General features: G+C 40.2%; 1 protein-coding gene across 3 annotated transcripts in view; it reads left to right on the top strand.

Annotated features, from left to right (window-relative positions):
- The window catches only part of HMGCLL1 (3-hydroxy-3-methylglutaryl-CoA lyase like 1), a 193,195-nt gene extending 177,187 nt beyond the window's left edge, over positions 1–16,008 (top strand). For all 3 annotated transcript variants that reach the window (XM_055571779.1, XM_055571777.1, XM_055571778.1), the window contains 2 exons: positions 9,910–10,035; positions 14,461–16,008. In XM_055571779.1, coding sequence (XP_055427754.1) covers positions 9,910–10,035; positions 14,461–14,562 — 228 coding nt within the window. In that variant the 3' untranslated portion in view covers positions 14,563–16,008. The remainder of the gene's footprint in view (positions 1–9,909; positions 10,036–14,460) is intronic.
- Positions 16,009–17,180: the final 1,172 nt, after the last annotated feature.

Raw genomic sequence — 17,180 nt, 5'->3', positions numbered from 1 at the left:
AATACGTACTGGTCCGCTGACACGTCTCATTGATTTTGCTATCCTCGACACCTTGCTCTGTCTCTCCAGTTGGATTGGATCAAGTTCAGTTCAAATGTGCTTGCACTCAGGGGTTGATGCTGCTAACATTTTTATTCCATGCACATCATTTGTTCGGTTATTCTTTGATAAGTATTTGAACAGTAACTTTTTCTGTCGTCAGTATTATGCCATGTACTGAGGGCATTATGGAGTGAGGTATCTTGAAGTTCTTGACCTCACTATGTTAATATATATTGTTTGCTGCTTTGACTAATAAAAAAAAAAAGTGTAATCTTCCCATACTCACCAACCCTGCCTGGTTTGTAAGTAGTAATAACACAGTTACTTCTTTGTCAGCACCACTGTGCTTTCCATTCTTTTTCTCTGAGCGTTATATTTTTGTCTTTTGAACATTTAGTTATGTTTTCACATGAGGCAGGCCTCCCACTAACATCCCTTTTGAAAGTGGAAATAACTTACCTCCTACCGGTGCAACTTCAGAAGCACAAAGGCCTGAGTGGCACAAAGGCTTGAGTTCCAGACACATCTCTGCTGCCTCTGTGGCTTTTGGGGACCCCCAAAGAGCTCCGGAGCTTAGTTTCTTCCCTTTAAACTGAAATCAAGCAAGCATATATGGGATTTAAAAACAAGTAATTTATTTATTTTAATTGGAGGCTAATTACTTCACAATGTTTGGTTTTTGCCATACATTGACATGAATCAGCCATGCATGTACATGTGTTTCCCATCCTGAAGCCCCCTCCCACCTCCCTCCGCATCCCATCCCTCAGGGTCATCCCAGTGCACCAGCCAAACCTGGACTGGCAATCTATTTCACTTATGATAATATACATATTTCAGTGCTATTCTCTCAAATCATCCCACCCTCGCCTTCTCCCACAGAGTCCAAGTCTGTTCTTTAAATCTTTGTCTCTTTTGCTGTCTCACATATAGGGTCATTGTTACCATCTTTCTAAATTCCATATATATGTGTTAATATACTGTATTGGTGTTTTCCTTTTAGGCACCAGTTTCATCCACATCATTAGAACTGATTCAAACACATTCTTTTTAATAGCAGAGTAATATTCCATTGTGTATATGTACCACAGCTTTCTTATCCATTCATCTGCTGATGGACATCTAGGTTGCTTCCATGTCCTGGCTATTATAAACAGTGCTACGATGAACATTGGGGTACACGTGTCTCTTTCCCTTCTGGTTTCCTCAGTGTGTATGCCCAGCAGTGGGATTGCTGGGTCATAAGGCAGTTCTATTTCCAGTTTTTTAAGGAATCTCCACACTGTTCTCCATAGTGGCTGTACTAGTTTGCATTTCCACCAACAGTGTAAGAGGGTTCCCTTTTCTCCACATCCTCTCCAGCATTTATTGCTTATAGACTTTTGGATCGCAGCCATTCTGACCAGCGTGAGATGGTACCTCATAGTGGTTTTGATTTGCATTTCTCTGATAATGATGATGTTGAGCATCTTTTCATGTGTTTGTTAGCCATCTGTATGTCTTCTTTGGAGAAATGTCTGCTTAGTTCTTTGGCCCATTTTTTGATTGGGTCGTTTATTTTTCTAGAATTGAGCCACATGAGCTGCTTGTATATTTTGAGATTAATTCTGTCTGTGAAAATCTGATATGTAGATTGTTGTGAAAAAAATTCATGGAGGCTCCACCTTTGTAGACATAAGATCTTCCTTGTTTACACAGTGTTAGTCATCCATCCATCCCCTTTCCTTCCTCCTTTCATGTTGTTACCATGGTCTCCATCCATCACTTTTGTGCGCTCACAGAGGCATTGTGAGAGCTCATTGGAACTGGAACTCAATGGTCAACTCTTTCTGGGATTCTCAGCCAATGAACTTAGTTACTATGTTTCTGAGAAGACTGACTATTGATTCTCCTTGGAAGCTTTGAGGTCACTGTTCCTTTACCAGCCTCTGTTGCTTGGCCTGTCCTCTCCTTCTGTCCCACCTCACAGCACAGTTTTCTCCATGAATTTCCTGGCTCAGCTCCATGTTTCTGCCCTAATCTCAAACTCATCCCCACTTCCCTAAGTGTTTGTTTCTTTCCTTTTTTTCCTTAAACAAAAGCAACAGCAAGTCGCTGTACTAGAACTTGATGCCAGGTCATATATTTTGGCCACACAGTATGTGGGATCTTAGTCCCTGACCAGGGAACAAAGCCACATCCCCTTGCGTTGGACCACCAGGGCAGTCCACTGTGTACTTTTTGTTAATTTCTCATCTAGTGCAGCCTCATTCTTTACTCCCACTTGATAAGCTCTGTCCTTTATGGCTTCCAGCTTACCTGTGTCTCCGTTCACATGTCTCCCTTGCTATATTCTGGCCCCAGTTCTCTGCTTCATTTAACACATCCACATCCTCCGTCTGCCTCTATCTCCTTGTCATATGCCTGTGAAAGCCAAGACTTCTCAAGAGTTATGTACCCAGCTATGGGATATGGGTTTTCCATGGAACATCACATTGTATCCTGAGCAAGTCTGTGCATTAGTTCTATTAAATTCATTTTACAGCTGGGCGAACAGAGAGATAAAGTAACACCCTCAAGATCACACAGCTAATGCTGATGGTATTGATTATTTCTCAATCTACTGAAATTCAGAATTTCTTTACCTATTTTTCCATTTTCTTGTGCCTTCCTAAGTATACAGTCTTCTTCTGTCTCAATTTGCAATATACTAAATGAAAGTATGAATATAATCTCTCATTATGTGTGGTGAGGCAGGATAAAAGGAAGCATGGGGGAAAGCCTTTTCAGAGATGAGATACGGTCTATGAAAGCATTGGTAATCCATCATATTAGCTTACTTACCTCAACAGCAAGGCGTCATGATTTACATGCCAATTTTGGTGTATAAATTCTGTGGTTGAAAACAGTGGGCTTTACTCATGTATGCCAACAGTTACTGTCTGAGGTTTTCAAAACGTGGTATGTTCCCAGTGCACATGAATGGCAAGTAGTTGGTACCGTAACTGCATATGGTAACTTTTGAGTGATGGATAGGAAGCATCTCAGGGCCAGATCTGGGCTCCTTGGAAAGAATGCCGTGGCCTCACTAGTGACACTGGTCTGGCCGTTGGGGGAGAAATCGCACTCACGTGTGGATAACTATGATCCTCTGTTGGCAGGAATGTTAGCTGTGAGGAACAAGTGAAGGGGAACAATATTAGGAAGATGGGCATATTCTCTTACATGAATATTTGTCTTTTTCCCCATGAATAACTTAAATCCCCAAATGAATCATTTCCCTATCAGAGATATTTGGAAAATCAGACACATATGGAAGATTATACATTTTGGAAAATGATATCTTTGATTGGCCTTCTCATATTTTTCAGTTTTATTTGGACAATAAGTTCTTACAGCACTGAGAAAAAGTCAAGGTGATATTTTCAGTTAGCATATCAGTGTGATCTGGGCATCTAACCACTATGCGAAGTTTAAAAAAAATTAACATTCCTCAGAGCTTATATGATATTGCAGTACAGAGTGATAATACTCATGCTATATCTACAGATAATCTGCCAGTTTCCAGAGGAAGTAGCTTCTCGTATTTTGCATTTTCCTCAGCCTACAGTCCTAGTATGCATCTGGGGGCTCAAGCGGATGGAGCTCACAACTCTACTCACAAGGCTTGGGATAACCTGTGTCACTGGGTGAACAGCTCTGATCATGACTCTGAGGAAAGTGGGAGCCTCGGTCACCTTCATCCTTTGAGTTTGGGGTTTATTTCATTTTAGGGAGAATTAACTTCCTGAGTTCTAGAGAGAACGGTTTCTCATTTGCTAATAGTGAACTACCTCTCAGTGACAGACCAAATACATAGTAATTTTAATTTCTAACAGTAATCTCCATGTGCTTCAGGGCTGTGTGTGTATTCCAAGTCCCTGGCACATAGACTGTGCTCAATAAACATGTTGAAGTCACAGGAAGAATAATACAAAAACAGATTGATTATATTGAACCACATTTGATGTGTTATACACCATTAGTAAAAGTCTCCTTATTTTAAAGTAAGAAAAATATCTATTTGCATAATATAAAGCCATTTACTTTTGTATTTGTCATTTCTGAGCTGGAACCCAGTGGCATTTCAATGCTTGACTTTAACTTGGTGGATTTTGGTGTTACATCGCCATCTTGTGGTTGTTGATCCAAAAATATTTCTTTTAAAACAAAACCCAAGTCCTTTGTTTTTGCCACATACCGTACAGTGCAGAAAATCATTTGTGCTTGTGTGCTTATATCCACACAGACACACACACACTGGGAAGCTGAAGATCTGAAAGCGGTGTTTTAGGTTTGGAGACATAGATAAAGAAATATCTAAGAATTATCTTTTAATGCAGGTTCTTGTATGGTAAAACCAGCCATGCGGCACATCTACTAACAAATACATGATATTGTTGTAAATGTAATGCGTTTACTATAATACTATGGCTTCAATAGTAAAGTACCATATGTTTCCTCTATTTACCATAAATAACAGATGAGGAGAACAAATAGTATTTTTCTTCCTCCTCTGTTAAGAATTTGTTTACATTGTATGTGTACCATTTCTAATAGGACACGGAAACAGAGATAAAGAAAACATACACAGTGGAATCACATTTTCTTAGATGAGTATGACTAGAAATTTACAAAGTAGCTTGTTCATAAATAAAGCCATCTAACTTACTGTGTGGGTAACACCGTCCATTGAGAAGATCTTTTTTGGGGGGAGGAAAGAATCACGCATTTAATAGAGGTCAGAGTTGAGGGGACAGTGGGTAGAAAGGTTTGTTTTTATATTTTAAGATTGTTTGTCTGTGTCAGGGCTTAGTTGGAGAATGCAGGCATGTGAGATCTTAGGTTCCCAACCAGGGCTGGACCTTTGTCCACTGCATTGGAAGGCTAAGGCTTAACCACTGCACCACCGTGGAAGTCCTGAAAATTCTAGTTTTAAACGATTGTGATTTTTTTTTAAGAGACTTTAAAAGGAACACATATTTTAGTAGTCTTCTTCATAGGTAAGGTATACTTTAATAAACTCCTTAAATTTGCTATTGAAACTTGAAATCCACATACTGCTTTTAGAATTGATTCAATTAATTTGTGACTAATGCTCACAGAAACATCATCTGTTCCAGAGCGAATGTGATGGCAGGAAAGAAGGAAGGACCATTTTTCAGAGAGCCTTTCCCCCAGATCATGTCTGCTTTCATGAGATTATGCACACACATTAGCCTGCAGTCTCAAATCCTAGTAAGACGAATTAGTTGCAAAATAATGTTGTTAATCAAGGAATTCAGTCTTAGGTTTATTTATTCTCACCCTGATTTATTTACTGTCATTCTGTCACAGGCTACAGTTTGCAGAAGCCTTTCTTATTCTAATTATATATATAATTACATTCATTGTGGGGTCATTGGAAAACAAAGATAAAAAGAATTAAAATAAAATAAATTACATGCAACTCATTGACCACTGATATTATCATCCAAATTCTTTTTTTTTTAAGAAAATGGGATTATGATTGCATACACTGTTATAATATTTTATAATCTGTTTCTTTCCCTTAACTATGCATTTACATAGTATTTATCATTCCATTTTACAACTACACCTTAATTAATTTAAATTAGCCCCAATTACAGACATTTGGATGGTTTTCTAATTTTTATCCATATAAAATATACTGTAATGAGTCTGTGTATAAGGGGATGTATTTCATGTCTGAGACATATACACTCACCCTGTACTTAGTTGCTCAGTCATGTCCGACTCTTTGCAACCCCATGGCTCCTCGGTAGCCTCCAAGTCTCCTCTATCCATGGGATTCTCCAGGCAAGAATACTGGAGTGGGTTGCCACACCCTCCACCAGGGTATCTTCCCAATCCAGGGATAGAACCCAAAGCTCCCACATTGTAGGCAGATTCTTTACCATCTGAGCCACCAGGGAAGCCCATCTACATCTATTTGTTTCTATTTTTCACCTCATTATTTACTTAGGATTTGTGAACTATTCCAAAACAGAACTATTTTGACAGGAATGTCTAGCATGATAGATATTGGTAATTAAGACTAATTATAAATTAATTGAACAATAGAAAAATAATTCTCATTCATCTTCCTACCAGTTTAAGTTTTCCTGTTTACCTTCAGTTCCAACAACACTTCCTTTTTGTCACTGTTATTTATCGAAGTCTAATATACATCCGCTTGCTCCTTGGAAGAAAAGCTATGACAGCATATTAAAAAGCAGAGACATTACTTTGCCAACAAAGGTCCATCTAGTCAAAGCTGTGGTTTTTCCAGTAGTCATGGACGGATGTGAGAGTTGGACTAGAAAGAAAGCTGAGCACTGAAGAATTGATGCTTTTGAACTGTGGTGTTTGAGAACACTCTTGTGAGTCTCGTGGATGGCGAGGAGATCCAACCAGTCCATTCTAAAGGAAATCAGTCCTGAATATTCATTGGAAGGACTGATGCTGAAGCTGAAACTCCAATACTTTGGCCACCTGATGTGAAGAACTGACTCATTGGAAAAGACCCTGGTGCTGGGAAAGACTGAGGGGACGACAGAAGATGATATGGTTGGATGGCATCACTGACTCGGTGGACATGAGTTTGAGTAAACTCCGGGAGTTGGTGATGGACAGGGAGGCCTGCAGTGCTGCAGTCTATGGAGTTGTAAAGAGTTGGATATGACTGAGCGACTGAACTGAATACACATACAGAAAATTTTACAGATCATAAGCTCTCCTGGTAGGCTGAAGCGATCTTCCAGCTATCATGCAGGTACTACTTACATTCACTACTTCACATACTTTTGAGAGTGTTCTTTCAAAAGCTGATTTGTTGAAAAGTTGATCCATCATGATTAACTCTGCTGCCTCGGGGTACAGAGCATCTTCAAAATGAAAGCTCACTCATACCCACAGCTGATAACGGCTGAGATGGATGAGAACCTTGCCTCAGGAGTTCCCACACGTAATTACTCAAGAGAATCACCAGGGGGGAGCTTTAAAGAAATACCAAGGCTGACTCACTTCCAGACAGAGATCCTGGGGAGAAGCAGCTTGTGTGTTATTTTTAAAAGGGCCCCAAGTGGTTATAATTGGTAGGGACTGAAAATCACTGAAACTTCTGTCTCCTTGAGTGATAGATTCATTTCAACGGAATAGATAAATTTTAACCCGTGGGTGAAGAATGTCTCTGTCTATTTGATGTACTGGTTGACTCCCAGAGATGAGCCTCTGTCCTAACTTTTGTACTGTCCAACTACTGAACAACTTCACAACTTTCACTCCTAGAGCATAAGTCCTTGTACTTACTATTTATATTCACCACAAATGTGGACTCTCCTAAATGGACCAGTACTTCAGCTGGTCAGTTATTAACACCTGAATACAATTAAACTTTGAGAGAGGGCGTGGTAATGGAAGAAGAGCCATACAGACCTTCCCATGTTGTAGAGGATAACAAGTGGAGACAGACATGCAGAAGCAGACAAATTATATCTGTAAACTTGCATTAGTCACAGAGACATCCATGGCTTTTGGACTATGGTTCTGCTCTTGGGAAAATGGGTAAACAACCTAGACCTCACAAGTGAATATCTAGAAAATTTATTAAAAATGGGCAGCTCTTTAGACCATAATTGAAAAGAATATAAAAAAGAATCTATATATATGTATATATATGCATATATATATACATATCTGAATCAGTTGTTGTACAGAAATTAACACAACATTGTAAATCAACTGCACTTCAATTAAAAAAGCACAGCCCCTTTAGCATGTCAAAGGAACCAACTGAAGAGCCCCCAGTGGCCAGATCTCAAACAACATGAGTGACAAGGCATATAAAGGAATACTGGAACACAACGCAAAGCCCTAAATAAATACCTCTAAGTCTCTACTGATATAAACACATGTTTGAAGAAATAAATGATGATGGGAGAATAGACAAATCTCCCATATGGCTGACTTATAAATAATTTAGGTAGATATTATCCACTCCTAAATCTGAGCTGCACACAGGGCCTTATTTTTCCCAAAAAGTACCACGTGGGAAACGGGGCATGGGGTCAAGGTGAACATCATCAGTCATTAACCATAACCATGTAGAGTGGCCCTTTGATATGACATGTCTAGACTGGCATCTCATCTGTGTTGCCCTCCTCACAAAAGTTTAGGACTCCAGTCTAACCATGAGAAAACATAATACAAAACCCACATTGAAAGGTATTGTACACATGACAGGTACAACTCAAAATGGCCAAGGTCAATGAGGACAAAGAACGGTGAAAGCTAAGATGTCGCAGCCACAGCATCCTGAGACAAGATAACTAAATGCAATGTGGTACCCGGATGAATTCCCAGAACAGAAGAAAGAAAATGGCTTCCAAACTAGGGAAATCTGCATCATGTGTGGACTTTGGTTAATAATGTCAGATGTGTTCATTGGTTGTGACAAGTATACCATAATGATGTAAGATGTCAGCAGTAGGGGAAATGGTATGTAATGTATGGGAATGCTTTGCACTTTCTTCCCAAATTTTCTGAAAATCTAAAACAAAAATGTTATCAAAAAAAAAAAAAAAAGAAAGAAAGAAAGAAAGAAAGCTCAATTCCCCAGAACATCAGTGAGAACAGCATCTGGAATCTTGTTAAAAATTCAGATTTTCAAGGCCCAGCTCAGACCTCCAGAATCAAACTGAAGTTGTAGCAACAATTTGTGATTCTGTTTCTGTGATTTAGAACCCTTGACCCAGCAGATTGATCAGGGCTCTGCTTCCCAGTGCTTCTTGTTGTAGATGAGGCCATGGCCATTTTCTCCAATGTCCAAGAGCGAAGAATCAGATTAGACCTCAGGTGACTCCTGATTACCCATTTGTCACATGCCATGGAGGGCGTCTCTGCTCACCTCTCTTCTTGAGTTATTAGAGTCTGATCTCAGGGGTTCCTTTTCAGACCCATTTGTGCTCATGTTTTTCCCAGCTTTTCCAGCCCATGGAGACTGTCTGTCTTGGATCTCCCCAGATATAATGTGAACCAACTTGCATGTTTCCAGAGGTTACAGACCAGAGCAGAGTGCGAATCCTCTGGAGACAGAGGTGACCTGGGACAAATTATGTGATCCCTCTGTGCTCGAGTTTCTTCATCTGTGATTTGAGAATGATGAAAGAGTGTCCACCTCATGGGGCTTTGTAGGGATTATGAATCAGCATCATATGGTGTTAGTAATAATATCTAGCACTTAGTGAGAACCCAGTAAATGTGAACTGGTGCAATTGTTGATGGTGGATGTCCTACCTCTTAAATGGCTCTTCACTTCTCCCAAAACATCCAGGTTTTGTGTGCAAATTAATCAAAGCAATCGATCAATAAACACTGGGTGAATTGAGTGGAAGAACTGACCCCACAAAACACAGCTTCAAACACAGAGACATCCCCAACTTGTCTTCTAAGGCATCTTGGTTTTTTGGGTCAGGCTGTTGAAAATATTTCATATTGATTATACAAAGCTGTTAGAATAAAGCTCAAAATTAGATTGGAGAATACACCCTAGGTATGGATTGATCTTACTTCAAGCTTCACCCGCTACCTGTGTTCTGTTATCAATCAGAACACCGTTTCAATTCTGATCTAAGACTATTGTCATTCCTGAGATCTTTTAAGAGTTTCTGTTAGCCTGAAAGATGAGATTAGTCAGACAAGAAGTCCACCTTGGGGACTGTTCCAGCAGCAGGTGGGTAAGGGAATAGAGTGGGATCATGGTTCAGATTTTTCTTATTTGCTCTTTGGAACAGGTTAAACTTACATGCCATAAAGAGACAAGCTTGGGCGTTTGGGTTTGTTTTCCAGATGGGCATTAATGTAGTGGATTCTGCAGTATCCGGACTAGGCGGTTGCCCTTATGCAAAAGGTGCTTCTGGGAACGTAGCCACAGAGGATTTGATCTACATGCTTAATGGCCTGGGGGTTAATACGGTAAGTTAATGTAGCATATTTTAATATTCATACATTCCTTGCGGATTGAAATTGGAATGTGTCTCAGATTTGGGAAGCAACTTTGAGGTCAAGTTTTACTACACTTTTGCTCTTTCCTAAAATGCACAGTGGGAAAATACAATAAAAATTCTTGAGGGGGGCTTCATAAAATAACTTATTGCTATAGCTCAATCACCGATAATGCTACCATTTCACTTTTTTTTTTTTTTAACTGCTTCATGACTTCCAAAGTACTTTTTTATCTAGTATCTCATTTGATGTCACACACTTTGTGAGTTAGATCCTGTCTTTGCTTTTATGATTGTTGTTTTTGCTGTTTTGTTTTCCTTGGAGGAAAACTGGGATCTTGGTTTTCTCACGGTGACAAGTAGGGCTTCTGGAAGAGAGCCCAGGGCCATTTTAAAATGGCCAGTGGAGGAGCAGAGTTTAATAATACTTAGCATGTGAAACACTGGCCGGCAAGAACAGTCTCTTTGCAAGTGGTATCTGAGAAAGGCGCAGGCCCTACAATAACAACACCCACCAGAATCACTACCTTGTTTTGCCACATGCTTGTTAAAATGACCTACTAACCTCTAAGTTAGAGTCTTTTAGGGAAAAGTATAAAAGGCAAAAACGCTGTTCACAGATGATCAGAAAAACGCTGTTCACAGATGATCAGAAATTCCATATGTTTTCTGAGATGTACAAATCACCACCTGGATTAGAGAATGGAGTTGACCTTCCCTCTCTCGCCCCTCCGCTCTTCCCTCGCTCTGCTGAGAGCGCTTTAGTCTGAGTGTCCTCAGCGTCCTTCCCTGCGCTTCCTGTTTCTCAGCTCCGCCCCTCTCCTGCGTTCCCGACTCCTCAACGGCCTTCCTCCTCATCCTCGGTTTCACCCTCTAGTATTTCCCTGCTGATTCCCCAGGTCCACACTGCTGGGTTCCTCTCCTCCGTGTTCCAGTGTTCTTTCATTGTCTTCCTCGGTTGTAGTACCGTCTTCTTTCTGTGTTCAGCTCCCCCTGTTCATCGAAAGACTAATATCACCTGGCATTAAATACCAGAAGCTGTTGCCTCTCTTCTCTGGTTCAGTTCAGGTCAGTCGCTCAGTGGTGTCCGATTCTTTGCAACCCCATGAATCGCAGCATGCCAGGCCTGCCTGTCCATCACCAAGTCCCAGAATTCACCCAAACTCACGTGCATCGAGTCGGTGATGCCATCCAGCCATCTCATCTTCTGTCGACCCCTTCTCCTCCTGCCCCCTTCGGAATAGCTATTACTGAGTAGTCTGATCATTTCCATCGTTTCTATTAGGTCTGACCGTGACAGAACCTGAAAAAAAGTAGAAATATTTTCTATTTTTTCCCAATTTATTTTATTGAAGTATAGTTGACTTACAATGCTGTGTTAATTTCCACTGTACCACAAAGTGACTCATATATATATATATATATATATATATATATTCACATACACACATTCCTTACCATATTCTTTTCCAATATGGTTTATCACAGGATATTGAATATAGTTCCAAGTAGGACCTTGTTTATCCATTCTGTATATAATGGTTTTCATCTCCTAATCCTAAACTCTTAAGCCCTAGAAGTCCTTTCTTGAAGATTTATATAACTTGGATGAACTCAGTTGATGCTTCACATGAGTCAGGCTGTCTGGGTCCAGCTGCAAATAACCCATGTTTCCATTTCCAAGAATGTCACAATTTAAGTTGTTATGTTGGGTAACAACCAACAAACCAAGGCTCTCTGTGGGACCTGTATCACTGTGGCTCCCATGCCTATGCAGTTAGCAAGAGCTACTGATTTGACTGCTAAACTGTTTTGATTGCTCGTCCCTTCCTTCCTACCCTTGCTGTACCTACATCAGCACAAGTCCTGATATCTTCTGTGGATATTCATCCTCTTTCTTGGTCTGTGGGACTTCCCAGGTGGTGCTAGTGGCGAAGAACCGGCCTGCCAATGCAGGAGACATAAGAGATAAGGGTTCGATCCCTGGGTAGGGAAGATCCCCTTGAGAAGTACACGGCAACCGACTCCAGTATTCTTGCCTAGAGAGGCCCATGGACAGAGGAGCCTGGCAGGCTACAGTCCACAGGGTTACAAAGAGTCAGGCATGACTGAAGTGACTTGGCACATACTTGAGACTGCCTTCAAATTCATCCTCCATGATGCCATGGAAGATTTCATCTAAGATACAAATATGAATATGCCTTGCTTCTGCTTGGACATGCATCAGTGGGTTCCCATTTCCTGAAAAGCAGGCCTGTATTCTGTCACACACTGTGGCCTTTTTTTTTCCTTTTCCAGTCACTTCTGGCCGTTCCTTTCCACGTATCCCATGATATTTTTCAGATGTCTGGACTGATGGTGCCTCATGCCTCCTCCTTCTTCTCAAGGACTCACACTCTCTGTACAAGCCTCGGGTCAGGATTTGCCCTTCCTTGAACTCTCCCCAGATGCACTGCTCTCCTTTCCTTTCCTTTTCCTTTCCTGCTCTCCTTTCCTTTTCCTCAGCGGGTTGACCACCCTGCAGCTCTGCCCTCATGGTCATCTGGATCACTCTCTCTCAGTTACTTTGGTTGCAGTGCAGGCTTTCCTGTTTAGGGTCCACAAATCCTGCTTGACCACAGGCACCCTAAAGACAGAAACTATAGTCTATGTGAAGTTCTTGAAACCTCATAATGTATCACAGTACATTAACATATTTAAGCTCCTGGTTTAAATGCTGAAATGATTTAAGTATAAATGCCACATTATTTCAAAAAGGTATCTTTTCATTGGGCTTCCAGGGTGGCTTAGTGGTAAAGAATCTGCTTGCCAATCCAGAAGAAGCAGGTTTGAGCCCTGGGTTGGGAGTATCCCTTAGAGAAGGAAATGACAACTCACTCCAGTGTTGTTGCTTGGGAAATCCCATGGACAGAGGAGCCTGACAGAGTACAGCCCACAGGGCCGCAAAAGAGTCGGACACAACTTAGTGATTAAAAACAAACAAATAGAAATAATCTGTTAAAGAAAGTTAGAGAAGGCCAAAACACAATTCTTCTTTGCTGTGATACCAACCAATCCCACTGCATAACGGCTATAAATGAAAATTACTGGAAAGCAAAGAACTTTGATTCCTAAAATCTTATGGTCTTTTGTTAGATGTAATTTAGAAATGAAAGACCATATGTAACTTATTACTTACAAAATTTGCATATCACTGCATTAAGAATGTGAAACCAAACTATGTTTAAGGGACACTCCACCCAAAACCAATACAAAACCCAAACAAGCGTTAGTGTCCCCAAAAGCAACTTCACAATAAAAAGAAACAGGAAAATGATTTACATGTCATTTTACAAATTATTTTTGGTGATTGTTAAGCAGAAGTAAACTGCAAAGAAAGCAGTGCTTTTAAAGTTTCTAGAGAGAAGTAACTAGCTATGTTAAACTTATGATCTCTTTATCATCACTGGTATGAAAAGCCCCTGTGAGTATTTATACTTGTTCATTTTAAGAAAACATCAGACTTACATAAATTTTAAAAGCTACTCCTTAACAGCAAGGAGCTTGAGTCAGTTCAGTTTTAAGTCCACGTTGTTTCCAGTCCATGTTGAGTGAAGACATAGCAGCTTACAAAATGCTGCATGGGGGCAAATCTCTGGTGAACCTGCCTACCGCTGTGCCCTGCAGTCCCCGCCAGTGACAGCTCCGTGCGGGTTGGAAACTCGGTGGTGATCCTTGGCTCCGCCAAGCCCAAGATGACGAGCCTGCGCTGAACTTGGCCTTCAAACCCCACTGCCGACCTGTCATCCATGGATTTACCAAAGCCTTTGTTGATCCTGTTTATGCTCCCAGTCAGTACAACCTCTCAGGCAAACAAGTTCCAGATGTGGACTAAATACTACTTCATTTTATTAAACTACCTCCTTCAACTTCATGCCAGTAATAGTGTTTCTGGATGTGGTTAAAAACTATACATACATTCATCATTCCTATGTGTCTTACAGCTTTACCAGGTTTGTTTGTTTATATACTAAGATATACTATGAGATTCCCCTGCCAAGTCCTTATCTATAAACTGCTCCAAAGCATTAGCCTTTTAATTGCCCTTCACTGATATTGGTTCATTCTTTCTGATTCTACTGCTGTCCTTCATAGAGTTCAGGTACCAGCATAATGACACTGGATTATTCAGGTGTGGTTAGCCTAGGGTCAGATTCAAGATATGTTTTAATAAAGCAGAAAAATCTACAATCTATATAATTTATGGAGGCAAATGTTGTCCCCCAATCAATAACGAACATTTGTTTGATCATTTTAAATGGTTAAGTAACTACTAATATAATTAAAAGAAACCTGTTTTGTCTTCTTTCTCCCCACCCCTCCTTCCTACCTGGCACCATCATTTTTATCTCACCAGGGTGTGAATCTTTACAAAGTGATGGAAGCTGGTGACTTCATCTGCAAAGCTGTAAATAAAACTACAAACTCTAAAGTAGCACAAGCTTCATTCAATGCTTGACTCGAATGACTTTGTGACTTAAGTTTGAGAAGCTCCATTTCAGCTACAGATATGCATCTGAAAATCATTACTGTCAACTTGTTCTGAAATGTGGAGTAATAGACAAAAGTGGGAAAAAGAAAGAGAGATACTTTGAAAAAGGGTATCACTGGATGGATTATGAAGTGGACGGGAAGATACACCAGTCATCAGGTAAATTGCAAGCCAAGGCTAAATAATAAAATTTGCAGACGTCCTTTGAACTTGGAGAAAAGTCTACCACTCTTTTGCTCTTATAGAAATAACTTTTTAATTTAGTCGACGTGAAAATTGACTTCAGATTTCCCTAAGTATCAAATACTGTGTTAATACTTAATCAAGCTGGCTTAGCACAACGTACATTTCATCAGTAGTTTATGAGCCCCTGTGTGGTGTGCAAAGTGTGTGGCCTCCGTATTATACATTATACGCCTCTGGATCTCAACTTTGCATTTGCCAAGTCAGTTAAATTATGGACCAAGCGCCAAATCTCCATCTGACCCCACATAATTTTTAGCAATAGAACTTTTATATTTCAAGTATGCTAACATCTGTTAACTATTTCGGTGACTTTATCTTGTTCCAAGAGGCTGTGGTCAATGGCCAGATGCCACATCCTGGAAACATATTACCTCCTGTGTTTGTCACATGCATCCAGTTTACCATGCTTTCCCTTTCATCAGTTGTAGTAAAAACCAGCAAAGTGTTACTCAGCTATTGAGAAACAAAAGGTCCAACTTTCATCCCAATGTCTAAGTTGCAGTGATGAGAATAGAAAGATATATGTACCATAATACACTTTTATCATTTTCAGCTCACTTCCAAGTTGTCCAAGGAATGTCCATTAATGTTGTCCATTAATGCAGTTATTACTTTATGAAAACAGAACATTAATGCAATTATTAATTTATGAAAACAGAACTTTTCCATTGATTCAGGGTAGTTTGATTAAATCACATCTGTTTGGGAGGATTGACATTTTATGGTGATTTTTAATGTTGAAGTGGCTGAAATTTTATCTTCTGTAATAACATTGCCAGAAATAGCAAATATATATCCAAGTTGAGAAGAGGCACAGGAGGGCTGTGTTAAGAAAAATATGTTTCTATTACCTATGCAAATCATATGGGGGCAGTATTATTCCACGTGGATCTAAATTGTCAGTATTTTTATTAATATTTATGTAGACTTTCCAATGATACTGGGTGATCTTATCTTTGAATACATTTGAATAGAACTTGAGATATGAAAGTGAGCATTGTGGGCTTTCTATGAAATATTCATCAAAACCGCAGGAAATAAAAAGTAATTCAAGAAAATAAGAGAATTGCTGATTACTACTATGTTAACTTTAAGGCTACACAATTACAATAAAAGGATTACAAGGGAAACATATTGGAAATTGACAGGAACTAAGTTTTCATGGAGGAGGCTAAGGCTTAGGTTGTGATGGAGCCTGTCATCAGAACTGAGTGGCCCTCTGCATTTGGGTTAGTGCTGGGGCATGGGAAGTGCAGAGAGCAAACTTACTGCGCCTCTTTATGGATCTGTTACATCGGCTCTCTTCAGGAAGAGCGTGGTGCCGCAGTGGGGGCAGGAAGGAGATGCCTGCCCCCCAGTGCACAGCAGGACGCCTCCCTTCCCATCTGAGGAGACTGACTATTCCTCTCTCTTATGCAGCTGTGGAGTTCTTAGTTTTATGATATTTGGAAAAAGCATCAGTTTATGCAGACTGCTTATAGAAACAGTGAAGGGCAAAACTTCGCTGTTTAGAAATGGAAACCACCACGGGCTCTTCAAAAGGCAGAGGGAGCCGTCAGAACCCCAGGTGCAGCTTAGCACACGCACGCACTGCATAGACAGCAGTCCACCTATTCATGTCCCAGAGCACCTCAAAGCTTCCTAATCACACGCCACAGAAGTCTGTGCTTTAGGTGTTTGTTATCCTTCACCAAAACCATCTAAACCCTTCTCTTAAGGAGAGTTTCTTTTCTGGTTTTAAGGGGGTGGGGATCACATAATCAAATAAAATGGCCTAAATTCCAGAGGCAGAATCCCCCCAAAGCTATATTTCCACTAACTAGGAAACTTTGGAGTCACTGTAGGACCTACCCAAACAACCTGCCCACACATAAACCCACACCAGGGTTAGCCCTGGGGAAAGGCTTAGGAATGGCAAAGCAATTATGCAGTACATTTAGAAGTAACCTTTTATGACGTCTGCCCTTTAAGACTACTGTAAAAAGTAGACATTTTCTAAATTCTGGATTCATGAAATTCATAAAGCAAAGAAAAGGAAACTTGCTGAGAAAATTGAGAATGCCCTTTTATGCTGTTTCTTCTGATCACTATAACATTTAATAAATAACCCTTTAGCTGCACTTCTATGGCTATTCATTTCTATATATGTGCATGAATTCTAGACATGTAACAGGATACTTAGCATTGACTACATAAACCACCAATATCCCTATCACAGCAGTAAAGGAGAGATAAAATAAAGCTGGGGCCCCTCCAGAAATCTACATTAAATAGGCATGTGAAACATTGCTGTGAATACCCATAATCATCTGCAAAATGCTTTGTGGACTAGAAGATAG

The sequence above is a fragment of the Bubalus kerabau genome, chromosome 3 (assembly GCF_029407905.1).
Source record: "Bubalus kerabau isolate K-KA32 ecotype Philippines breed swamp buffalo chromosome 3, PCC_UOA_SB_1v2, whole genome shotgun sequence".
Taxonomy (NCBI): Eukaryota; Metazoa; Chordata; class Mammalia; order Artiodactyla; family Bovidae; genus Bubalus; species Bubalus kerabau.
This window is presented reverse-complemented; position numbering and strand designations above follow the sequence as displayed.